Genomic DNA, 25845 nt, shown 5'->3' on the forward strand with positions numbered 1-25845 from the left:
CAAATATACTCATATAGAGAATATTTTTAATTTTCTTCTGGTTTATTAGTAATAACTAAAGGGAATGAGTGGGAACCAGTTTACCCATTTATTCAGGTACAGGGTTTTTGAATTGAGAGCCATGAATCTAGACCCACAATGCAATAGGGCAATGAGTGGGCGAGTTGGGGAAAGATAATTAAGAGTGTTGCAGCAATATTACGGTAGGCTACTGTGGACCCATCCTGTTGCCATAGTAACCACATTTTGCTGGGTTTCCACGGTGCCGTGGTGGTTTTCCTGGGCACTGGCACTGTGCTTCTGCCTCGGCACCCTGCCTCCTGTCACCTAAGGCAGCAGTGCACCCCTGAAAATATATCTGTATGTTAAAGTATATATACTGTTGAGAGCATTTAGCTCTGTATTTGAGACCTTAAATTCTACCACAGCATGTAGCATTATTCTGTATTTAACTAGTTACAGGGTTAAAGGGGTAATGAACTTGGGTTAGTGAAGCTGGTTGACCATCTGACTTTATCCACCACATGTCAGCACCAAATCAAATATCTAGAATGTTCATGCTGAAATGGGGCCTGTTGCACCACAGAGTTCACTGATGGTTCCAGGCAGGGTGCAGCTCCGATCACGGCAGTGCATGTGTTTGAAGTTTTTAGCTGTTCTACTAAATGGTTTCAAACAGAGCCCAGCAGTGTTGAGATCCTAAGAAGATGCATGTGGTCTCCTCCACAGCTCAATTTAGCGTTGCTTTTTCAGCACACAACTTACAAATAGCCCTGAGCGCCTATGTCAAAATGATTTCATGAAATGGTAACTATTTGCCCCCATGAGTGAGTAAGGAAATCTGTGCCGCCACTAGAGGGCAGTACCACAAGCAGGGCCTTCCTATGGTCCAACACCAACTGACTGTAAGGAGTAGCCAAGTTTTCATCTTTTAACACATTGGAATTATAGTGAACCGCTGACACAGGAACAAGTTCATGTCCTTTTTTTTTTTTGTGATGTCACTCAGAGAATCTGTGGCACTCAAAAAGCCAACATTTCTTAATTTGATTTCTTAATAAAATTTTTTTTAATAATGAAACCAAGAATTAAAACTTAAAATAACAAACTGCACAATTCTGAAGGCACTTTAAGATATTTAATTATTTTATCAAACTGAGATTTAACAAAAATTGACAAAGCAAAAGTAAACAGACAACATAGATGGTAAAGGCAAAAATAAAATGTCAGTGCCTTGAGATATCAAACCTTCTACTTCCTTTTCAAGACGTAACATAAATCACAGCGCCTTACACGGGAACAACATGCTGACGTTATATGAACAGGGATTACGGAGTATACAAAGCGATGGCATGGTGTGGTATGGCATTATTGGATGTGGTGTGAAAACCAGACTTCGACTTCAATTTCATTTCAGATGATGCAATTTTCTGCAAAACCACAATGCACCGTAGACAGTGTGTTTGTGTATAGCTCCCACGTCATGCTGCAGCAGTTAAATGCTACTTAAATGTTACAGAATAAATAATTACCACATCCTGGTTATATAGATTGTACTGACTGAAGTACATTTATTGTCTTGTATCGTTTTAGCTACTACCCACAAACAAGCTCGTATCAGTTTTACACCACTGAGGACCTTTTTTCCCAGCCATTCTTCAACCAGTTCCAACACCTGATTCGATTGTTCCTTTCAAACATTCAAAGTTCACAGTAAAACAATATGGAAGATAAAACAGAGTGCAATGGGTATGAAAGTATATACTATTATGCAGAACAGTAATTTTGTAAAACAGAGGCCATTTCATAACTAATGAAGAAAATTAATTCTACAGAAATGCAGCCGCTGCAATCAGTGCCAATGTGCTTAAAATGATTGAAAGTAACATTTAAAATCAGGTGTATCTAAATGAAACCAGGCAGAAAAGACTAATTCTCACCCAGGACAGGTTTTTAAAAATTAGAAAACAGAACCGTATTTGCATACTTAGAATTGTGAAACTAATAACTGGTAAAAGTAAAAGTGCACAGGTCTGTACAGTCCTGGTCCCCATTACTGGCACCCATGATTATCCTCAGTAAAATAACAGATCCAGGGAAACCGCGACAGTTAACAATCACGTTTGGTACAGAACCACATGAAAGGACAATTTCAATCTACAATCACCTGCGATGAACTGTCAGTGCTCACTTGAATGACGGCCTCCGATGCGTTTTAACTCCCTGTTCCTTTTTCACAATGGTGAAGACGAGGGCGCTCTCTGAGGGCAAGAGCGGTGCTCCCCTCATCAAACAGGTGTCAACATCTGAAGACCTAAAGGCTGAGTTAGACACGTCAAGTGCCACACAAGCAGAATCCCACTGATCTTGTATTATCAAAAAATATTTCTATTCAGAATATTCTTAAGATGCAAATTCTCTAGATTCCCATTTACTTCCGCATACAGTACAGGCCAAAAGTTTGGACACACCTTCTCATTCAATGTGTTTTCTTTATTTTCATGACCATTTACTTTGGTAGATTCTCACTGACTGCCTCTTTTGGCCTGTACTGTACGTTTGAGATATTAGAAAAAGTGCAAGGGTGCCAACAGTGTTGAGCAGGACTGTAACATGCTGATCATTTCATCTTGCACAACATTAGTATTCAGGTGGATCTGAGACACTTTGTCTTCAGCTGTCCCATTCTGCAGACTGAGTGTCACCATGGTCGTCTGACTCATCCTCTTCATCAGAATCAGAGGACACCCTCTTCATCCTCTGCATGGCAGCCTTAATGCTGCGCTCCAGCTCTGTGTCCTGGCTCTCTGGGGGTGGGGCGGCAGGGTCCTGCATTTGGACCTTTTTGAGCTTCACACCCTGGCGGATGGCCGACAGAATGCTCTCTCTCACATTAACCGAATCCCTGCTGGGAGGTTTTGGAGCAGGAAGCTGCACCTTCCGCAGCTGAATCTGGCCCCTCTGTAAGGAGGCCAGCACCTCATCCATTGAACCTGCAGAGTTGAGGAAAATAAATAATTAGCTACAACAACAGAACATGAATCATCTAAAATCCAACGCCTGCTTAAAAATAAAGCATACTAGCACGTTCATGAGCAAAATACAAAAACAAACCCTGTAATGTTGTCGGCGCATAACTGGAGAAATTAACGTTCCATCTAAATCCAGACTGGATCTCACCACCCATGGCAACAATGTTCCAAAAACCAATTATGAATCAGCACATTGTTTTTATGTTCTGATGTCACCCTGAACTCACAACCTTGGAGGTGTGAAACAGTGATGTCACCCATATCACACAGTATTTACTGGTAACCAATGAGTGACTGTTACCTATGTTTTGATTCAGGCTGTTTTTGGCTGCCTCCTTTGCACTGAGGGGCTTTGGTGCGTCCAAAGGCATCTGAAGGTCAGAAGAAATAGGAGGGAGAGGTGGAGGTGGCGGTGGAGGAGGGGGTGGCGGGTGGTGGGGGAGGGGCGGCGGACGAGCTCTGGTCAGACGGCACAGGGCCAGGTCCAGTTGGCAAGAAGATCTGCACCGGGATGTCTTTCTGTTTAAGCTGCTGCTTCTTCTTCTTCTTCTTGGTGCTCTTGGGCGGTGACGTGGAGAAGGCAGCAGCACCAGCATCTGACTGGGTCAGGCTGATGATGGAAAGGGGCTGGGAGGGGTCCACGCACAGAGGCTGCTTTTCTACCAACTTTGACCGGGGAGTTTTCAGCACAAACTGTCCCTGTCTCTTCTGGAAATAGAAATAAAATCAATTTGCTACACTCTAAAACGTCCAAAAATGTGTAGCTCAGTGACACTTTAACAAAAAACGTTACAAAACCAGCGTGAAACAATCCTGAAAACATTTGTACAGCTCTTGCCTGCAGTTTTGTAATGCAGATAAAAACGGCGCTGGTGGGAAAATACCTCTCTAAAAGAGCGCAGCCTGCTCAGGGTTTTCTCGCGCTCCTGGTCCACCCACTCCTTCCTCTTCTGCTCCTCTTCTTTTCTCCTGTCTCGTTTCTGCAGCGGCACACGACGGGGCAGCCTTAAACTGTTAGCAGGCGCAGGACACCGGACGGAGCACAGCACAACGTTCCGACCAAGGCGCGCTTTAATTAAGACTGGCGGCCTTAGGCGCCGGGTCAGATTTAAATATGTAAAGGTGTAGCTGGTTTACTCACTAGCTGGACTCCATGGTGCTGAAGAAACTGTGCATTGCTCTGCTCTGCCAGGAGATGCTTTTGCTCATGAGCATCCACACACTCATCCTGTGTAAAAACGCAAAGCGCCGTTGACCACCGTGCACAACAAAGAGGAACTTTCGAGTCGTGACATTTGAAAATAACGTGTTTCGTGTTACATTTTCTTATCACGTGAAATAAATCCCGGACCATGTTTCAGTAATTAAACCTCCAAACCTCAAAGCTCGAATTTGCATGCAGACCTTTTTATTGCGCAGATAAGCCCTTCGGGCACAGATGGTCCCCCTCTTGGTTTCCAGCTGTTGTAGCCGTCTGCTCAAGTTTTTGATGGAGGGACTGCACTCCTGATGCCCAGACGTCTGGATGATGCTATGCAACTCCTCCGGATCTTCACACGTGTCATAATACACCACCTCCTCTCTCAGCTCTGTGAAATTATCCGTTAATCCATTAGGCATCCTCACAGTTATCCGCACTTCCAAAATCATAAAAAGCAGCGTTGGCAAGACCGCATTTATTTTACCAATATTCAAACAGCATACACAAACAGTGCCATTAATATAGACACATGCAATACCATTGCCAACAGGGTCCTGGAGTTTTTGCTTATTGATAATGGCATAGCATTATGTCAGGTGAAAATAACTTGTTCCATTGGCAGAGTGGATGGGACACATCAGGCAACCAATGTGGGAGGCAGAAGAGGGCGACTCTTGTGGGATGCTCCCAGCAACTTACAGAACTTACTGGAGCTGCTACTACCAGCGCGATGCCAGATTCCACAGATTTCTCGTTCTTTTGGCAGCACAACGGGGACGTCCTCCATATAAAGGATTATATGATCAGTGTACTATGCTTGTTGTTGTTTGCCGGGAGGTTCAGCATTCAGTACAGGAACCTTATCTGCTCCAAAATGCACCATATCCCCTTATCTGGGTGAACCTAAAACACAGCGCCATTAATTCCACAGATCAGAATACCGCAGGATTTCACAGCAACCCCTTCACAACCTGCCAAAGCACATTACAGCACATCATCCTGCACTGTATGCTTCAAAACACAAACGCTCTCTAAAACAGCAAACTTCCAATGCATAGGTCATAGGTCAAGGTCAAGATTGCCAAAGGCACATTCCGGCAAGAGAGCCAATAACCCAGAGCAGCAGTATTTCTCCCATTTACCATCTCCACACGTACCAGGACCTTCATTAGAAATTGAGTACATGACAATGAGCCACAACATTTTGGTTAATAGATCTCAGAGTTAGGATATGGATAGCACATGAGCTGCTGCTTCTCACATGACTGCTACAACCCCGATACAGATCCCCATTCGCCATGCGTTTAAAATCCATTAAAATGACCGAGCTTGTAAGTTCTTGGTAAGGTTCTCTTTTGAAAGCAAGTTATAAGCTGTGCGAGTTCTTTTTTGACTGGTCATCCTAATCCTTTCCTTTTGTTCAGGATTTAAGTGAAGTTTTCAGCTAACAGAGCTGGTCCTTCTATGGATCACTGCATACTGGGAACACACCTCAAGATCTGCTGTGTTCCATGCACTTTCCCATTTTTCCTGCTTCTGAAACGTCGTCCTATAAACTGGCTGGCTAGGGGCACGTGCCTCCTAAATTATTCCAACTCTTAAGCGGCACCCCACTATAACCAGACAATCCACCTAAATTGCCGCCACATGCACATTAATGCAGTTTATCCTCTGTAACCCCCACCCCGACACACACACACACACCTTTACTATCCCACATTTCTCAAGCGTTTCGCAGCCCATTAACCCGGTCGCAGGAATATAATAGTCATTGGTTGTCTGCCATTCGCTCACCGCAGGCACTCATTTCAAGGGGATGAAAACCATGTTGTATGAACGCATTTCATCTCGCAAAAATAAACTCCAAAGCCAGACACAGCCACTCCTGAAAGCATTCCCCTGGAGGTACAATTAAGGGCCATTTACATGAATAAATTAACTCCTTTTGTCGCACCCGTCCCAGCTAAGACACTTTCTGTAAGAACCGGGCATGCGATGCTAAAAATATACATTGCAGCATGCGTAGTTCTGCAGAACTGTGAGCGGGAATGTTCAGAGGAATGACAACTGGGTGAAAATCCGGCTATTTTGCCGCTTATTTCCTAGCTGTGACTCAGACGACAGATGCAGTGAAAGCAGCCCTGAACACGTCCAGCTTGGCGCGTGCATCCTGGAATTAATACCTTTAATCTGCCTGCGCACCGTGTCGATCTGTGCCACCAGCAAGAGCTCTTCATTGCGCAACGTTTCAAACTTGATGTCATAGAGCTCCAGCTGGGCTTCGTAGTACTGCAACTCCAACTGGTCAACGGCAAGGATGTCACCCTTCTGATCCGCAAGGTTTCCCATCTGTGAAAGTGAAGTGATTGTCATGGTGATACACTGCAGCACAGCACACAGTGCACACAGTGAAATGTGTCCTCTGCTTCTAACCATCACCCTTGGTGAGCAGTGGGCAGTGCTTTGCTCAGTGGCACCTTGGCGAATCGGGATTCGAATTGGCGACCTTCTGATTACGGGGCTGCTTCCTTAACCGCTAGTCCACCACTGCCCGCACCAATGGGCGACGATGGGAATGTTCAAAGAAGGTACTACATATTGCAGACATAAAAAAAACAGCTTGCATACTTCCCATAGTGCAGCCATGTCTTCCATTTTAGGCACTTTTGGCAGTGGACTCAAATTGGCATGGGCACCCTGACTGGTCTGGCTCACCATAGCAGACATAGCAGTCTAACTGTCCAACACAATTTGGTCCTTCCCAAAATTGCTCAAATCCTCAATCTTGTCCTTTTTTCTTCCCATGAATCAACTTCAAGGATGAAATACGTCCTACGGCCAGGTGCTATTGTAACAAGATGATCAATGGTCTTCACCTCACCTGACTGCGGGTTTAATATTATGGCTGATCTTTATATATATAAAGGCATCAATGTATTAAAATTAATTCCACTCCAAATATCTTCTACACACTTTAAGGTCGCTGGCTGTAGGAGGCACCTCACAATCTACTGATGGTACCATGTGTGTGGTGCCATCCCTGGGTGGATGGCCAGGTACAGCTGTAGATGCTACATGGAGAGCACAGGGACAATATGCATATGTTTTACTAACTGGTTATGGCGGAAACAACTCACTTTTTCCCTGATCTCCTCTTTCTTGCGGTTGAGACACATCTCTTTAGCTCTCATGTGCTGGAGCGTCTCTTTGGCCAGCAGGAACTTCAGTCGTTCCAATCTAGGGGAAGCTGAAGCCCAGGAAGCCTGGCCAAACCGCTTCTTATCCTCCTCCATCTGTTTCAGCATCCCTGTGAACACAACTCCTGTCATTCCAACGACCTCACAAATGAAGATCACAATAATTAACAACAAACAAGTAGCGAGGATCAGGCATCATTTTGCAAGATATTGTTCATGCAAAACCAGAAATCAGGTTTTTGTCTTTGGTCCAACTAATACTTAATATTTTATATGCATGAAAGGGGAGCTCAGCGTTGTCTTTATATAAATATTTGCATATAGAAAAAAAAACTTACACTGGGGGAGGTTTTTATTAAGGGCTCAGCACTGAAAAGCTGAGTAGCTCATACCAGCCAAGGCTTTTGATGTTTCCACAAAATAGCTGACAGTGATGTCCTGGATGGAGCTCACTGCATCCTCCGCTCGTTTCCTCCACTCCTCGGCCTCCTTCTCCAGAGCGGCAATTCTTTTGGGACCCAACTCTTCACATTCTAAAGATTTCTGTATAATACAAGACAAAAACCTTTTTTTAGTATATTGCTGAACTCGTCAGTACTCATCTAATTAAACTGCTTGAGTTGGATTACTGCGGGGTTTTATGACAAGAGAATGGACAACCCACACACAGACACACAACCTACTAATATGTCACAGGGGCAAGTCAAATTTCATTTTTTCAGAATGATATCTTTATCATCACCATAAAGTGCATTTACAAATGTGTATACCGCAAAATATACAGATCTAATTAATTGCAATGATGGTGAACCTTTGTAAATGCATTTAATTAGTTAAGAATGCATCTGCTCAGATGCATTATTGTGTTTTTCAGCATTAATTAAATATATAATTTGGAAAGAGCCTGGCAACAGCTTACCAAAATCTCCATTTTATACAACATAGCCAGCTCCCTCATATCTCGAAAAGGTTGCAGCAGGTACTGGTAGAAGTGCGTTGCCACGGTGACTAATTCCTTGTAAGCCTCGTCTTCCTCTTCATAAATCTTTAACAGGATGACCAACCGGTCAGCCCTGTTGTGCTGCTGGAGAATCTGAAAGAAATGGTAAAATGGTAAAATTCTTTTGACTTGAACAGAAATGTGCAAAATCATTAATAACGTGATTTTTTTCCAACTAATTAAAGTCAACCTAAGCAACATGTTACAGTACATATTATTCTGATATTAAGCTGACTAAAAGACCAAGACATTAACTTGTATACATATTCAAGTCTTTAGAGTAGCAGTGATGCTGCTACTCTTCTAGTGCACTGTTTTTAGGTGAAAACTTGTTGAGAAGATGTCAGAATGCAGGCACAACATGAGCAGACATTTCTTTGTTTCTGCCAGATGTATTTTCTGGCAGCTCAGGACTTGGGGAAAGGAGATTAAAATAAAGAAGTCTAGTGGAGGAGAAATGTAGACATTATCGGAGATTTCAGCACTGCTGGATTCACAAACAAAAGCACTAAAGTAAAAATATTGTAATTATAGAATATATAACATAAACTGAAGAGCGAGCCAATGGGCTAAAAAAAAAATTCAAATATGTGAAATATTTCTTGTCAGTGCTGATGGTCGGTTGGTTGGTGGGAAATGTCTGTCTGACAGCCAACTTCAACCACATATATCAGCAGCTCATACAGTATTAATGTCTCATCCTGACATCACACTATACAATATTTACATCATTTCATGACTGAAGGGGATGTGATTCTTTCATACTCTATTCTAATATTAATTTAACATCGGGCACTGAACTGGCTGTCTTGGATATGGACACTCGAGTATTTTAACGTGTTAGTCTGACTAAAATGAACAGGTGTTAGAATATGTAAGACTGACTGAAAAAGCCTATGAAATAGAACAATTCTAACACGTCCAGATAATGTGATTGGTATTTAATCTACTATACGTTCAGATGAACGCAAGCTGGACATGGTATAGCATGAATCTAGGGCTGCAACAACGAATCGATTAAATTGATAAAAATCTATTACTAAAAGAGTTGGCAACGAATTTCCTAATCGATTCGTTATGTCGCGTGAGGCGGAGACATTTGTTTATAAAAAAAAAAAAACGTTATTTGAGCGCGGAGTGAACACACTTGGTCTTTCTTGTGCACAGATGCTAGCAGAGTTTGGCACCTCATAGACAGCGTGGAGCAAAAATAAAAAAAAAACGAGCGGAGGTAGAGAAATCTGCGTGAAAATATGCAAAAGTGACGTGGCACGGCACGGGAGCACCTCGGCAATGATCCTGCACCTGAAACGCAAACATGTTGGAGTCTTTGAAGAGGAAGAAGGGAGTTCAGCAGCAGGGTAAGTCACTACAGAATCCTACTTTTGTTCCGCTGTGAAGTGAGGAACGTAATGTCCCTGGTGCTGGTGTTTAACTCGCCGTGGAGGAGAACTAGACGGGGACTTACAGCGCCACCTACAGGTGTGGAGGGGGGATGAAACAGCGTTCGGACTGTTCTCTGCGTCTCCGCGTGGACGACGGAGGGTGGTAGTAGCCTAGTGGGTAACACACTCGCCTATGAACCAGAAGGCCCAGGTTCAAATCCCACTTACTACCATTGTGACCCTGAGCAAGACACTTAATCCTAAATTGCTCCAGGGGTACTGTCCCTGTAACTCTGGATAGGGGCGTCTGATAAATGCTGTAAATGTAAATGTTTACCCCTCATCTAGCTTGACAGGCATGACAAGATAGCGTTAGCACATTAATAACAGTAGTAAAGCATGGGTGCTATAGTTACATTGCATTAAAAGACTAAAGACATGTTTTTGTTCACTAGCCTTTTTTGGAACATTCATTTTTTAATCTGTTGTCATGTATAGCTACACTGCAAAAAAAAGCTTTTCTTACCTAATAATTTTGTCTCGTTTCCAGTCCAAATATCTAAAAAATCTTAAATCAAGATTATTAGACAAGAAAAATGGCATGAGAAAATTAAGTGATGCTTAAAACTTCTGTTTGAGATTATATCTCATTAAGATTAGTTTTCTTACCCCATTGGCAGATATTTTAAGCAAGATTTTTTCAGAAAACAAGACGATTCTATGATTAATAAAAAATAATCGACAGATTAATCGATTATTAAAATAATCATTAGTTGCAGCCCTACATGAATCCCATTTTCAGAATAAATAAAGCATATGAAAAGTATAGGGAGCACAGCTCTAAATGACACCATTAAACTGCTGCTCTACTGAATTTATCTAAACCAGAAAAATACCAAGAAGCAGAAATGAATCTACCTTCCCTCTTGTGCACATAACACTCAAGAAGGACGGCTGTCCAATTAAATGGCCCGCTCAATTACACTGTGCAAAACTGTGACAATAATCAGAATCATAAAATGTACCGTTCTTCTATAAATCCAGCTGTATATGACAATAGGACTGTGCCCCATGTAATAAAGCAGATGCCATTAAGGTGCAATATTAAACACACCCAGGATCCTCTCAGACAATCAAAATGCCACGTCGGACGAAAACATTACATGATTTCATGATTTTAATCGCCTAGTCCTAAAAAAAAAAAAAAAACACCAAAACAATACATTCATAACAGCATATGTCCTTTCTTGTCATCATCATCATCATCATCATCATCATCAGATGAAATACTTTGTGTTAGTGCGTGAAAACACACCCAAGCCTGTTCAAGCCTGGAAAAAAAGCACCATCGGCCATGTGTTGCGCTCTGCTGCATTCAGCGCAGGAGAAGCCGCCTTTATTTGTCTACATTTACTCCCTGATGCAGGTGATCCCCATTTGGCAGGAAAAGCACAAAAAAAAAAAAAAAAAAACGACGTGCTGGGCTGAAAGACAGACATTCCCCCGGTTCTGTCAGAAATGCAGCAGCGGGTTTGGGGGACATTAAAAGAGCCTGGCAAGTGAAACACACAATGTCTTCGTGAGCCAGTGGGGGGTTTTGAAGCCGCTTCTATCCGGCGCTCTCGCTGTGCCGCCCACTGCTGCTGGCCTATGATCGACTCGCGCCGAGGAGATGAGACCTGGCAGAGGAAACCCACACGGCTCCCACTCAGAGCGGAGGACTAATTCACAGCACACAGACGAGGCAGGAGCCACCCAAACGGTTTTACATTTTTTTGTTGTTGTTGCTGAAAACAGTAGAAGAACTGGCGAGACCGTCAGCAAAATCACTTCCATCTTCCACCACAAACAGACCAAAAAGTGCCATGTGCCCCATTTCATTAGCAGATTTGGAGAAAAGCTACTGACTCGGTCATATACTTTCCTTCATAGACATTTTTTTCTGACTCACAATATGCGCAAATTAACAAAAGGGGACGTTTGTGTGACAAAATATTTTTCAAAAGTGATCATTGACTCCCTGATTCAGCAATATCTCACCACAAGTGGAAAGTGGTATTAATATCAAATTCAGCTCCTGTGTGTCACGGCGTGCACGTACACTTCACGGTCGGACGTGCACTTCACGCCAGTGCGTAATCTTGTTTAAATGTTACATGTAGCACCAGGTTCCGGTTTCACTATGTACTGTCTAACATGCATGTAGCTGAAATGACAATAAAGCTCGACTTCAACTGGCCGTCTTCCATCCTGAGCTGATGGGAGGAGTTCATCCAGGCAAGAACCAACATACCAACCAGCGACGGTGTGACAAATCCACCCGACATGAACACATCTGCACAGCGGTCTACACAAAAAGCAATACTGGAACAAGGCACCAGGTATGATATTAAAGCCTTTAAAAAAAGCTGGCTTTGTAATATGTTCATGCCACTATGGTAAGTAGTATAGTGAAAGTGTCAATCACACCCCAAACCACCATAAATCACCTCATCGCTTCAATCATTTAAACAGGCAATGTGTAAAAAAAAAAAAAAACACTGGTGTGCGTGTGTGTGTGTGTGTTGCACTGCAGTGATATTTATGGATGTAAATAATACCAGCATGTACTTCAAGAGCTGAGTGAGCATCAAGTCTGCCCTCAGTCTCATGATTGAGATGGTTATTCCAAGCTCTTATCACAGCACCGCACACACACACTGCATCTTGGCATCAAGACGATGTCCGAGTCACTGATGGCCTCTTTTGGAAGTACTTAGATTAGCACCATCAAAAAGGAATTGGCTGCCTGTGTTCTTGTTTTCCTGTTTCAGACAGAATTTATAGAGACTTCTGTATAAGTCTGTATAAGGGTGTATTAATCGATCGTCTGCTGAGAGAGATCCTCATTTCATTCTCTTATTAGTCTCACTACATCAGAAAATACGTGACTATCATTTGTCATCCACTAATACACTAACATAGCACATGCCGTATAAACCAAAGGTTGGAAGAGGAAAGCGTTGCCAACACTTTCTTTAAAGGTTGCATTCAATGTTTTAAATTGATTTTATTGTTGAGTTTGTCTTGTCCTACTGACACCTTACTACAGAAAAGCGGTGGTAGTTCACTTGAAGGGGTTCCTTGTGGACACCCCCAGGTTTCTGGTGAAATACTGCCCCCTATCTACTGTCGCTGAAATTCACCAAGTGGCCAAATCGTATTCATGGCACCTTTAAGCCAGGGTGACAGACCAAGCCGCCCTGAAATCATTTCATAAAAACACACTCACGCTTCTCAGACCATCCTTCGCACTGGCGACTTCCTCTTGCATCGTCTTCCTCTTGAACTCCTGCAGGTTCTCAAAATACTCCTCCACATCCCGCTCGTCCTGGCCGAACAGCGTATCTAGCACGATCTTTCGGCCGCACACGTCCACTGCGGTGCTCAGGTACTTCTCGAGCTGGCGGCAGGGGGTCTCCAGGTCCTTCTCCTGCTCCTCGGGCCCAGCAGCCCGGTTGAAAAAGATCAAGTCCCATATGTTGCCCTCCTCAAAGTCGCGCAGGTCGGGGAAATAAGGCGACAGCGCGTCGCCGACCCGGGTGAAGTGACGGTGGAGGTTTTTAAGGTCGTTTACGGAGAAGAGGCCGGCCCAGCTGATCTCGGCGGCCCCGTTGGCCAGCTCGTCGCGGCGCTTCTGTCGCTGCAGCGTGCGGTTGTGACAGGTGACCGCAAACTTTGACTCGATGACGCTCCACTGCACGATGAAGCCCAGCCTGAACGCCTCTCGCTCCTCGAAGAGGTTACTCTTCACCGCCACCCAGCCGTCCAGGCTGTCCAGACGCTCGAAATCCACGCCGCTCATGTCCTCCGAGACGCGGGCAACTTCTGTTCTGGCCGCCGTGTTTACACCGTTCGCCATTTGCCATGACGTAGCGAGTCTTCCTTTCGGCTTCAACTTTGACCTTTTCGCTCACGCGCACATGGCGCGGGGAACTCCGGTCTGGTGATGCGCGTTCCGGACCTTTTCGGGGATTCGGATCTTTTCGGGGATCCGGATCTTTTCGGGGATCCGGATCTTTTCGGGGATCTTTGGTCTTCGGCTGTACGTAGAGATTCGAATAATTCCGGTCGCGAGTTTGACGTCGTGCTCGAGAAAACCCACTAAACGTTTTAGGATGTATCGAGCAAGTATTGAAACAAGTGCTATTCACTACAACATACTTTCTTGCCATTCCCAGGCATGTATAAAATGTCACGAAAAGGAATTGACTCGTACTGGCGATTCAACCCCCCTGAGCCGTGCGAATAAACTGTGCGTCCGAACAGCTTTACTGATGTAATATTCACAATATGAACCTGGTGAAAAGTCATTTGCCACAACGAGAGACTCGGGGGCTTGCGGGGCTGTTTAATGGGGGCTGTGGTGAAACACGAGAAGCCTGCGTGGCTGTTGACGCGGTCCCTATATTTGCCTCAAGTCGTTTCTGCTTATTTGGCGAGTCCGAGGGAAACTTCCACGGAGATCAGCGGCGTTTACAGCAAACCGTCGAGCGAGGTAAATATGCAACCAAATACATGCTAACTTGTTCATTACCCAGCAGTTCCAGTGTGTGCCTGGTTGGGTCTGACTACTTAGAATGAAATGGAATACAATCATAACGAGGGTATTAACATTTTGTTTGTGACTAGAACATGTTGCAGTGATTTGAGTCGTCGTCATTGTGCAAAAAAAAAATCCAGCGGGTTGAGCTGATTTTATTCATCACAGTTGATGTCACGTCAATGCAGTTGTCGCCGTGTGATTAATAAAAAAAAAAAAAACTCCTGCTTACAGATCAACCAGCATGGATGTGTACGAAGGCAGAGGGAGGCTGGATGTCATTGCAGAAGAGGTGAATGCGAGCGATGATGAAGGACACCAGGCATGGCGCTCCAGGCCGCTCGTGGACATCGATGGTGTGGAGAACAGGGCCCGTGTGCAACCGGGCTCCTCTTTCCAGCGCTTTTCAGTGGGCACAGACGAGTCCCTGCACTTTGACCCGTGCATGTCCGAGGAAGACGAGGAAAGCGCCGACGGCGGCGTGTTCGCTGATTCAGAGGGATTGGTGGATGGGAAGAGGGCCTTGACCGAGAGCGACCCTCCTGATGTTTTTTGCGCTGACTGCCAAACTCCTACTCATGCTTTTCAGAAGTCTTTTGGGCCTCACAAGAGCCACAGAGTTATTCTGATGTCTGCAGCAATGCAAGAAACTAAGGTACCATTGAACGTCTTGATAAAGGTTGCAAAGTGCATCTAAATTCCAGGGGATTTAGGAGTTCTGAAAGATTTCTCTCCATACAGAAAAATGTCAGTAAGACAAAAGGCAAGTTGGAGGAGAAGATTACTCAGATGGAGAACTTTGCAAGCAATCTTGAGGAGATATTTATCACTGTTGAGGTAAAAGGCCTGTTAAACGCACGCCCACTTTTGAAAATCAGATTGAATTCTCATGTTGTCTTTTCAATGTGTATCTGAAGGACAATTTTGGCAGACAAGAACAGAATTTGGAGCAGCATTACAATGATGTTCTCCAGACACTGTCTCAAAGATATGAGGAGAGTGCATCAGCACTGGAGAACGAGAAGAAAGTGAAGCTGGAGTCTTTGTACAGTCAGCTGATTTGCTGTGGGAAAATGATGGACACCACCAAAGAACTAATAGAAGTTGCCCAGAAGCTCTACAGAACTGAAAATAAGTGTTCTTTCCTCCGGGTTAGTTTTCATTGTTGTACTACAAAATTCTACCATTCATTCATGCTGTACAGGTGTACAGTATCCCCTGCAACAACAAAAAATCTATATTTGATTTTGTGCATATATTATATTGTTGTACTGAATATGAATATTTTTTTTATTAACTTGACAGAGGGTAATGGCCATTATGAAGAGGTACAGTTCAAGGAGCTGATGCCCATCTGGAAGAAAATGCATGTGGATGAACGCTGCATGATTAATACATCATTTTAGACACACTAGGCATTCACAGATCTGACGTTGCATGTGTTTTGCTTGTTAAAATGAGTTTGCTTGATAATCAAATTTTCTCCATTGGTTAATCTGTGAAGACATATTACAGCGTGTTCTGTGCCTTCCTTGATCTCGAACAGAATAGAGGAGTTCACCAAAGAAGAGCCGGAACTCAAGCTGGCTACGTCTCTGGAGTTCGAGACACTGACCGCTGACTTCTCTGATATCAAACATATGATGGATTCAATCAACATTGTGCCAGGTGTCAGAAATCATCATATTTTCTTTAATGTAGGCAGCATTTATATTAAAATCTTTCACATTACTTTTAAGACATTAGATATTTATATATTAAATTATATCTATTGCTGAAAAAAAAAAGTCCTTTACTAATTACATAAGAATTACATACTCTTGATCTGAAGCATGCAGTGCAATTACAATGATTTTCATCAGAACTTTTATAAGAAGCCTCTTTACCCTGCTTGTTTGATATAAATCCATAATCATAATGTTGTGTGTGTTTTTTAAAGATTTCACAAATCTGAAATTTTATGTGGACTGACTGTTGGGATGGCCAATGTCATTATATCATTTGTTAATGTCACATGGCTTGTCATAAGGCAAGAGAAATATATATTAGAATGGATGATTACAGCGGCTGTTTAATGTTGTATGTCCTCCAGCGCCTTCAGCCCCAGTCATGAATCCGCAAATTCCCAATTCTGCCAGTCTTACTTCTCTTCGCGTTTGCTGGAGCCTGTTCTCAGATGATACGGTGGAGTACTATGAGCTCTACAGCAGACCGATATCTGAAGATATGTCAGTGGAATCCGGACTTGAAGGTAACACGAATAATGTATTAATCAGACAAAACACCTAGAAAAAGTATTTTTAGACCAATGCTGTTAATGGGTAAGCTTGGCAGCACTTCGGTGTCTTTGTACATTTGTAACTCTCACGTCCAATGTAACCGGAAAGCTGTGGGTTCGAGTCCTGTAGCCGGCACTGAGTTGACCTCCCCACCAAAAATAGAAAATGAGCAGGGCAGTTGTGGCCTAGCAGTTAAGGAAGCGGCCCCGTAATCAGAAGGTTGCTGGTTCGAATCCCGATCCGCCAAGGTGCCACTGTGCAAAGCACCGTCCCCACACACTGCTCACCAAGTGTGATGGTTGCAGAGGACACATTTTGTTGTCACCGTGTGCTGTGCTGCAGTGTATCACAATGACAATCACTTCACTTTTACTTAGGTATGCAATTAGGTTTTTACTACCAAACATTCTTTTTTTTTTAACAATTTAACAGGTTATCAAACTTCATATTGATATGAAGGTAATTCATATGAGGTAAATGTGGTTTTTAAGAATAGTCATGAATGAATCAGGTCACTTTCTTTTTGCAGCATCGATGGTTAAAGTGAAGGAGACTCATTACACGGTAACTGAGCTGGTGCCTAATGCGCAGTACGAGTTCTGGGTCACAGCAACCAACACCACTGGCATCAGCCCTTCCAGTGAAAAAGCTGTTTACATGACAGGTACCCTCCACTCTCTTCAGTAAGAAGGACCCAGTCACTTGGCTTGATGTTATTAATGGCAACTCTGTGCACAGTCCCTGCACCACCCATCATAAAGCCACAAGAATGCACCAGCTGTCCAGATGCTGCTCTCATCCGGTGGGATTCAGGGAACACGAACCCCGTGGACTCCTACACCGTGGAGCTGGCTGAAATAGGGCCAGAAGTTGGTGAAAGCAGCATCACAGAGTGAGGAATGAACATGGAGGGCAAACATGCTGCTCGTGGTGTCCTTCCGGGCGATGACCGCATCACTGCAGACCTGATTATTCCTTTAATCGTGTTGCTCCGGAGTCTTGCAGTTAAAGCACATGAGCATTAATCAGGCCCTAGTTTACTCTGTACAGTTGAGACACGACGGTAGTTACAGACCGCTTTAAAACGCCAGGAGAGCCGAGTCAGAGAAACGGGTGTTCTAGAAAGGCTATATTTAGTGCCCCCGCTCCTGCCTCCCGCAAGCTTTTGTCTTTTGCTTTGATAACATTTCTGAACAGGTCCATTGTGGCCATTCCGACATGCGAGTGCCTGATTCAGCTGCAGCCCGGAACGCGCTACCTGGTTTACGTCAGGGCGGTCAACATTGGTGGGCCCAGTGAGAGGAGTCAGCCTTTTACTGTCGTGACTATAGGTGAGGCCCTGAATCGGCAGGCTGTTCTGGAGTTGAACCTGTTTGTTGTCCATGGGATTAATTTATACTCTGTATTTTATAATCTTCGTTCAATATTTTATTATACGTGTGTGTAGTTCAGCAGTAGGGGGGGGACCCATCATGGCCACTCACAGTGGCTATTGGGTGTTTCCTTCTACTTTGATTTCATGCAATTTGTGATTGGCTACAGTACACTTTGTGCTCTGGTGATTTAGGCACGTTTTTCCACCTCCTGGAGGACACAGCTCATCCTTGCCTCTCTATCTCTGAGGATGGCTTCACCATGTTCTACACTGACGATGAATTGCCACTGAGTGAGATGGCCTTCACTGATGAAAGTTTTGCGAGGTAGAGGCACAATCATGTCAGACAAAGTCTCATGTCAAACACAAAAAAGATAAGATTTAAAAAAAAAAAAAAAAAAAAAAAGAACTAAATAAAGTAGTAAAACTGGTAGTAAATTATCTATATTGATCCTATCATTATTTGGTTTAGATGTGTGGCAGTCCTTGGAGACCTCATCCCAATACGAAGCAAGCACTACTGGGAGGTGGAGGTGGACCCAAACACAGAATACCGGATTGGTGTGGCCTATGAGGACACGCAGAGGAACGCGTACCTTGGAGGAAACAACGCATCCTGGTGCATGAGGCATGTTCTCACACCATCTCGGTAAGTCATATCAGTTCTTTTCAGGCTCTAACCTGAAAAAAAACACCTAAATTAGGCAAGTCTAATAGAGAAAAACTATTAGATGTTTTATCTGTGGCGGCATGTCTAATGGCTAAAACATTGCAGACAATATTCTAATTTAAAATAAAACTCTGTAGAATCAAATCATATTAGGTGTTTCCATATGAACAGCATTTTGAAGAAAGCCGGTCAGATTTTCACTTTAGGCCGTCTGCTTTGACTACATTAGCATGAACCAAAAAATCAACAATTAGGTAGAAAAGTCTGCCATTTGAATTTATCATATTTCTTCTGAAGGCACAAATATGAGTTTTTGCACAATGGCTGGACCCCAGACATCAGAATAACCAGACATCCACTCAGAATTGGCGTGGCCCTGGATTACGACCACGGCAAGTTGTCTTTCTTCAATGCGGACCTGGAGCAGCACCTCTACACGTTTCACTGCCAGTTCCTGCATTTTGTGCACCCGTGTTTTGCTCTGGACAATCCTGGGGCCCTGACACTTGTTAATGGTACCGAAGCGCCTAACTACACAAAGTTCACCTAAAAGGTTTATTAATCTATTAAATGGTCAAACAGAGACCATCTATAACTTTAGAATCCTATTCTCATTACTAGTGATAACATATTTCCATATTCGTTGATGCCTTTATGATCATTCATCCTCTGTAAAAACACACCCAATGTGGAGATGAATTCACAAAAACACCAAAACTACAATGTAAAATTTTATTACAGTATTCCATGGGAACAGATTTACACCATTTTCCAAAATAAGAAAACCTTTTTACAAGGAGGCTTTTAATCTGCATGTACTTGATAAAAATTAGCCTTCCAAAAGAAATTCTAATAAATGGCTATTTTATAAGTTTTTTTTTTGATGAACTGGTATACGACTGTATACATTTTGGCCAGGCCTTTTGCGGTGTGCAAAAATCCATGTTGGGACGCGAGTTTAAGAGTTTGCCTTCTTACTGCAGCGGTTCCTCTCCTCCTCTTCATCTGATGAGTCTCCTCCATAGGGCACTAGCCCTGAAATGTCATTGGGCAGCTTCGGTTTCTTGGGCAATTCCTCGGTTATGGTACCTATATATTAAAAAAAACAAATCCAGAGAGAGAACAAGGGAGGGGGAGAGAGAGGGAAAAAAAACGTGCGCCATTGGGTGGCCGTAGCGCATGTTGGACCCACAGCACAGCGAGGAAAGGGAAGAGGGGGGTCATTCACGGTAACAGAAACAGCACCCACACATCCAATGGACGCGTCCACAGGCACGGCAACATGTAAAAGAGAAGAGACAAAGGAGAAACAGAAAAAGAACATATAAAAGAACAACAAGTTAGTGGAGTTCTTCTGAGGTGGGCCACTGCGCAGGTCTCCATTACTCTGGGGGAGAGAGGTTTTTAGGATTCAGCTGCACAGTGCAAATCGCAATCGGGTGAAGGGGAGGACAGGACTGTTCATGCAGGATGTTAGAAGCAGAAATTAAGTCTATACCCGTAGGGCAATGACTTTCATCTTGGGGTGGAAGGTCCCTTGGCCTCTTCCGGACAGCGATCGCTGGTGCAGGGGGTGGTGGCATCAGTATTCTAAAGAGAACAAACAAATAAATAAATAAAACAATACAGCCAGACTTCTGAAAAGTGTTCATTTTACTTCCTCCCCTGAGTAACAACTACATTTCCTGCAAGGCAAACATGATGATGTATAATACCCCTTCACTATGCTCACAACACCACAATTAACATCGTATTAAATAACAAAATCAAACAGACCTTTCCGGAGTTTTTGTTTCATCTCTAGGTGTTGCTGAATGAGCCTCTACATGAGATTCAGGCTGCTAAAGAGAAATAAATCAGATTAATTTTCACTTTTGTGGTCCCCCCCCCCCCCCCAAAAAATAATAATAATAATAAATAAATAAAATAAAATAAAAAAATAATAGAAAAAATAACTACCTCCTTTTCCTGAGAGCTGTCATCATGTGTATCTTCAAGAAAGCGGCGCTTTGGACTAGTAGAACTCTGAGGACTGGGCAATGGGCTAGTTATTTCATCAGTAGGAGTGTCCTGGTCCTTTGATAGAGCAGGGTGTACGTACAAGAAAACTGAAGTTGCGTTAAACCTCATTTACACAAATACAGAAAAGCAATACATTACTCATACATCAAACTGTACGTAGTAGGAAATTTTCCATTTCCAGCTAAATTATCCACTGCCGCCACTGATTGACACCCCAAGAGCCACTGAGGACACCCCACATGTAGGAGTGCACTGCTTCAGAAAGGGGGGTGTCACCCGATCAAATCAGTACACAGTGATACCCTGCTCCTTTTAACAGTGAGACCCTGTCCTAGCTGAAAGCTTCCTTCCTGGCAGACATGGTAACAATGCTACAACCTTATTCCAAGGAGGCCGTTTAACCTTATTTTAGTGTTCTACCCTAATCGTTTCACAACCTACCTGTACTAAGTATGGAGGTGGCTTCCTAGGACACACCGGATACTGAACCATTGCCTGAGAAGATGGAGGGGTTGTCGACATGTTAGAATGACTGTCGTGACCATTTGCACTACTCCAGTAACCACTGGCTCCTGGGTATGCTGCATAGCCGCCCGTGTACCCATTTGCTGGGTAGTTATACCAGGACCCCTGGCTACTGTAATTGCTATTAGCTGGGTATCCATGAGCTGGGTATGCTGAAATGAAAGTATAGAAATAATGTTAATCACCATGCACTGCAACCAAGCCCAGGTTTTGAACCTCTGAATATCCAATTCTTGTCACAACAGAGACAACAGAACAGACTGTAGTTGTTCCAGTAAAGGTGGCAGAATGACACGTACCCTGAGTAGAACTGGTAGCCGTGTAGACGGACACCAAGCGGGTATGTTCTGCTCGTACCTGTGGGAGGACCAAATAAGCATAAATAATCACGCTGTTACACCTTTTATAAAATTTCAGCATTCCACAATAAAGCCATGTCAGTGACAGCAGTACACAGACCTATATCTGGAGGTCGTGCCAGTTTTGTCACTGTTCCTTTAGGAGGTGGGTATCAGTGAGAGCTACAGGCCTTTCAATAGCTTCACTTTCTTAACCTCCACAATTAATATAAACAAGAAAGCCAGAATTTACCGTTTCCAGGAGGCTTTCACAAAGTTTCTTTGCAGTTTCTAGTCCTGTGGAATTAGGGTGGCTATAAAAATAAATAAATAAAAACATCAGGAGGAGATATAAAACCACAAAACACAGCATACCTATTTGTATTTATTCATAAAACGGCTTCACACATTGGCCTACAGAGATTATTTATGTGCTAGTCAACAGTGTGACATGTTCACAGTTAATGTATAAAGAGATTATTTACATTTACAGCATTTATCAGACGCCCTTATCCAGAGCGGCTTACAACCAGTAGTTACAGGGACAGTCCCCCCCGGGAGCTTTGTCTTGCTCAGGGACATAATGGTAGTAAGTGGGATTTGAACCTGGGTCTTCTGGTTCATAGGAGAGTGTGTTACCCACTAGGCTACTACCACCCCTGCAGATTATGACATTAAACAAGCACAGAGGAGACTATAATTTCACCTGATGTAGATATAAAGTGGCTCAAAGGACTCGCGTCGAGATGCCTGCTCAATGTACCCTGAGCCCTTTCCACGCAGAAACACACGGGCACCCGTCTCGGTCTGAACATGGCCTAGGTAGGTGCCACCCGGACCTTCCACTTTCTCCTTCACGTTGAATGATGACAGTGCTTGATCCAATCCCACAAAAATTTTAGTGTGGACGAAATTCTGAAAAGGAAAAAAGGTTTAGTCGAGTCTTGACCAAAAGCTTTCACTAACAGCACGGTCTGTGACAGAGGCAGTGCACCCTGGACTATATCTGAAGCCCAAGGTTGTTCTCCTTTGCTGTTCTTATTTTAGGAGGTGTGTGTCAGCGAGAGCCACGCAGCCTTCAATGGCCTCGCCTTCTTAAACCTCCGGTGAACGATTCATGAAATTCATACCCCTGAATGGCCGCCAAAAGACAACGCAGGCCTTTGTGTCTGCTGGGCGGGATGTGCATTGGGTTGCCTCAGGACGGCTGGCTGTTGTGGAACCACTGGCCTGGGTGGCTGGGGATAGACCGCCACAGTGGGCAACACCGGCCGCTGCTGTCCCCCCGATGCAGCTGCAGCTCGCATCACATCCTCGGAAATGATCTCCTTTATCCGCATGACTGCCTCTGAAAGAGGAAAACCAAACGCCGTTCACGGGTTTGTCTCCCAAGAAGACAGGGTGTGGTGAAACTGAGAAAGATTACTTACTATTGACCTCCTCCTGACTCCGTCCTTGGACGTGAAGATATAAAGGTCTGTCTCTACATAAAAAGAGAGTCGGTTAGGACAAGTCTTGGACTAAAACAACAAACACTACATTTAGGATCACATTAATACATGCCCTTTAACACTGGATCTCTCATCACTCGTCATGAAGAGGCCTTTAGTTGAAACAACAGCTCCACTGTACAGACGGATCTATACAAAACAAGAACATAAAGTCAAGGAGGACAGACCACAAAAAACACAAGCAAAAAGACGGCACCCACCTCCTCCTGAGTTTTCCCTTTTGTCAGCAAGTTTCTACAATTTATAGGCACGTCATTGATGTCCACCTCTGTAACAACAACTTCTTCTGTGGTATTTACAACTGGTAGGCATGGAGCGATCTTAAAAACACACACAAAAGAAAAAGTGTTTCCAAAAGTGTGAAACAATTAAAGTTAAATATATAATTTGTCCGCACGTGTTTTTCTTTTTTATGAAAGAAAAGCCAATACCTTACACGGCAGTGGTTCTAGTGTTTTCAGTTTCCCTTTAGCCATCAGCATGGCATTAATTTTGGCGGCCATGGCCGCCGCCATCTCTACACCGCCCTGAGGAGCGGAGTCGGACGAATCGGACCTCTCGGAGGACTGAGACGACGGGAATTCTGAGACGGCAGAAGAACTGGCTCCCACAGATCCAGCGCTGGTTCGCGCACGCACAACTTGAGGCGGCAGGGGATGCGCACGTCCCACGAAATCTTGGAGGACGTCGGCTTTCGACTTGGGCTGATCCCAGCGGCTATTCATCCATCTACAAGCAAGAGGAACTGCTGCTTTAGAATGTGTTGGACAAACAAAATCTGTTTTCACGCGGGGAAAAAAAAAAATTAAAAAAATCCACCCTGTGTCTGCAGAGCGAGTAGGCCTCAGCCGTGCTAGAAAGCGGTGCGGCCTGTTCTGGGCTCTGCAGGTTCCTGTAGGAGGCGAGTATCAGCAGAGATCCACAACTCTGAGAGTCTGCTTTCTTAAAACCTCCACAAACCTGCTTAAACGGGCGAGATCTATGCAACTCAGGCCAGCTTTACCTGGTAAACAGGAAACGACGCTTTTTTTTTTTTTTTTGGTGATGCAGGAAGCAAAACTAAACCCCAAAACCCCTTTGGTTTTATGCAGGTTGTGGTCCGGCTAAGCGTGCTGGCCGCAGTTTAGTGAGGACGACGCAGTTTAATAATAACAGTGCGGAAAAACACGACCGTTCAATGATTCGTGTTATTATTAGTGCGGTTTGAGTTGTAAAGGCGAGGCAACTGTTATTCTATCATTTAAATAGCATTTAAAAGTCGAAACCCAACTATCTAACATTCGCGAGACGAACATAAACGAATTGAAACTGGTTGATCAAACTTTTACACGATGGATCTGTTAGTTACCGGGTCACAAGAGATGGAGTTAAACTACCACACGTTCGACGTGCAGAGGTTAAATGGGAACACGTTTGTTAAATTGTGAACGGTTAACACAGCTAGCCATTAGCACACTGCTAATTCGACGCAAGACTAACCAAGCAAACAAGCCGCAACACAGACGGCCCACACGGGGCCGTAAAGCAAGTGAAGAAAGCGGACGCGGCCTTACGGTGTGCTCGACGCCATTTCGCGGGCGACAGCTCCTGTTCCAGCGGCGCCGCCGGCTCCGCGCATCGGGTTCACAAAGGAAAGCGCGGAAGGCCGCCGCGGACGCGCGTCAGAGTTTTTACGCAACGCGGACGCGCGTCAGAGTTTTTACGCAACGCGGGCGGCCCTGGACGCACCCCGTGTTGCCAGGTGCGCGAAAAGAACGCAGAAGAGAACGGCGACTCGTCCCGGGCCGCTTCTCTTGTATTCGCCCTCGCTCGCTACACACAAATCACGTTTAACCTTATTTAAAACACTTATATTGGCGAATGTGCTAACCGGTGGTTTGTTTGTTTGTGGGTTTTTTTCCCCCCGCTGTGTTGCGTTAGAATTTGAGCATTTTGTGGGGCAGCTACCAAAGAAGAGCCGACTCTTTCGACTCCCAAAATGGCTCTTAATTTACTTTCATCTGTAGCGTCATATTTTACTGCAAGGACTATAAATATACTGTCATGCATTCTAGCACAGGAATCCCAATTTAGGCTCTCATTGTGTAAAATGCATCATATAAAGGAATTACATTTTTGGTTTAAAAATGTAATCCAACATGTAACCCACGAAAGGCTAACCCCTTTCTACTGACATTTGCACCACCAATAAATAAGCTTTACACCAAAAAATAATAACAAAATGATCAGTTGATACTCACAATGAATTGCAGAATACCCCTCCAACCAGTAGGGTACGCCACTGCTAATTTCCATAGAATTGCTTACGCAGCATAATGTTTCAGTTTTTAAATTAAATGAATTAATACAAAGACTACAACATAAATATTTTACACATTACACATAAAATAATCAAGTCACTATTTTGTGTATTTTATTTTATCAAGCACAATTATTTTAGCAAGCACAATCAAGTCATACATTATATGACGTGTCCCAATAGAGGAAAATACAGGTCATTTTTAGGATGCTTGAAGAATGTAAATGATGTACTTATGATTATGCGTAGTTGCTGACTTGAATTGTGACTTGTTTTGTTGGTCTCGGCTCTCATTCTTATAGTCTGACACCAAGACACCCAAACTTGAAAATGTACGACGCATCTGGAAAGTATTCACAGCTCATCACAGCTCAAGCTCCATCAGGTTGGATGTTAAGCGTCGTGCACAGACATTTTAAGATCTCTCCA

At 43.8% G+C, this 25845-nt stretch overlaps 3 protein-coding genes across 4 annotated transcripts; 1 reads left to right on the plus strand and 2 right to left on the minus strand.

Annotated features, from left to right (window-relative positions):
* Positions 1 to 1119: 1119 nt before the first annotated feature.
* On the minus strand, positions 1120 to 13786 carry whamm (WASP homolog associated with actin, golgi membranes and microtubules). Its single transcript, XM_028956258.1, is given in 11 exon segments — positions 1120 to 2993; positions 3334 to 3488; positions 3490 to 3740; positions 3917 to 4012; positions 4174 to 4260; positions 4437 to 4621; positions 6417 to 6582; positions 7371 to 7540; positions 7823 to 7973; positions 8350 to 8523; positions 13087 to 13786. Coding segments are annotated over 11 exon segments (2385 nt in total). The 5' UTR covers positions 13717 to 13786; the 3' UTR covers positions 1120 to 2673.
* fsd2 (fibronectin type III and SPRY domain containing 2) lies at positions 13779 to 20355 on the plus strand. Its single transcript, XM_028956259.1, has 13 exons — positions 13779 to 14352; positions 14632 to 15052; positions 15139 to 15234; positions 15315 to 15548; positions 15703 to 15725; positions 15944 to 16065; positions 16490 to 16648; positions 17206 to 17340; positions 17415 to 17568; positions 17874 to 18007; positions 18244 to 18376; positions 18524 to 18700; positions 19019 to 20355. The coding sequence occupies exons 2-13, from the start codon at positions 14642 to 14644 to the stop codon at positions 19269 to 19271; spliced, it is 2031 nt and encodes a 676-aa protein (XP_028812092.1). The 5' UTR covers positions 13779 to 14352; positions 14632 to 14641; the 3' UTR covers positions 19272 to 20355.
* Positions 19440 to 24821, minus strand: LOC114765805 (KH homology domain-containing protein 4-like). 2 transcript variants are annotated; one of them, XM_028956261.1, is made up of 14 exons: positions 24671 to 24821; positions 23549 to 23846; positions 23318 to 23437; positions 23170 to 23246; positions 23037 to 23089; positions 22737 to 22954; positions 22313 to 22521; positions 21860 to 21920; positions 21568 to 21625; positions 21185 to 21420; positions 20681 to 20797; positions 20498 to 20559; positions 20220 to 20311; positions 19440 to 19810 (listed from the first exon to the last, which is right to left on the minus strand). In XM_028956261.1, the coding sequence occupies exons 1-14, from the start codon at positions 24733 to 24735 to the stop codon at positions 19680 to 19682; spliced, it is 1797 nt and encodes a 598-aa protein (XP_028812094.1). In that variant the 5' UTR covers positions 24736 to 24821; the 3' UTR covers positions 19440 to 19679. The 2 variants fall into 2 exon arrangements, with proteins under 2 accessions (XP_028812094.1, XP_028812093.1); XM_028956260.1 differs by having other exon boundaries at positions 20498 to 20562.
* Between the last annotated feature and the right edge of the window lie 1024 nt (positions 24822 to 25845).

The sequence above is a fragment of the Denticeps clupeoides genome, chromosome 16 (genome assembly GCF_900700375.1).
Source record: "Denticeps clupeoides chromosome 16, fDenClu1.1, whole genome shotgun sequence".
Classification (NCBI taxonomy): domain Eukaryota; kingdom Metazoa; phylum Chordata; class Actinopteri; order Clupeiformes; family Denticipitidae; genus Denticeps; species Denticeps clupeoides.

Excerpts from the sequence above, each read along its gene's own strand:
- fsd2 (XM_028956259.1), top strand. The coding sequence starts at position 14,642 with ATGGATGTGTACGAAGGCAGAGGGAGGCTGGATGTCATTGCAGAAGAG. Across the intron at positions 15,053-15,138 it reads CAGCAATGCAAGAAACTAAG|AAAAATGTCAGTAAGACAAA; the intron begins GTACCATTGAAC and ends CTCTCCATACAG. Across the intron at positions 17,569-17,873 it reads GGTGAAAGCAGCATCACAGA|GTCCATTGTGGCCATTCCGA; the intron begins GTGAGGAATGAA and ends ATTTCTGAACAG.
- LOC114765805 (XM_028956260.1), bottom strand. The coding sequence starts at position 24,735 with ATGCGCGGAGCCGGCGGCGCCGCTGGAACAGGAGCTGTCGCCCGCGAA. Across the intron at positions 23,247-23,317 it reads AAGGGAAAACTCAGGAGGAG|ATCCGTCTGTACAGTGGAGC; the intron begins GTGGGTGCCGTC and ends TGTTTTGTATAG. Across the intron at positions 21,421-21,567 it reads GGCTACCAGTTCTACTCAGG|CATACCCAGCTCATGGATAC; the intron begins GTACGTGTCATT and ends CTTTCATTTCAG.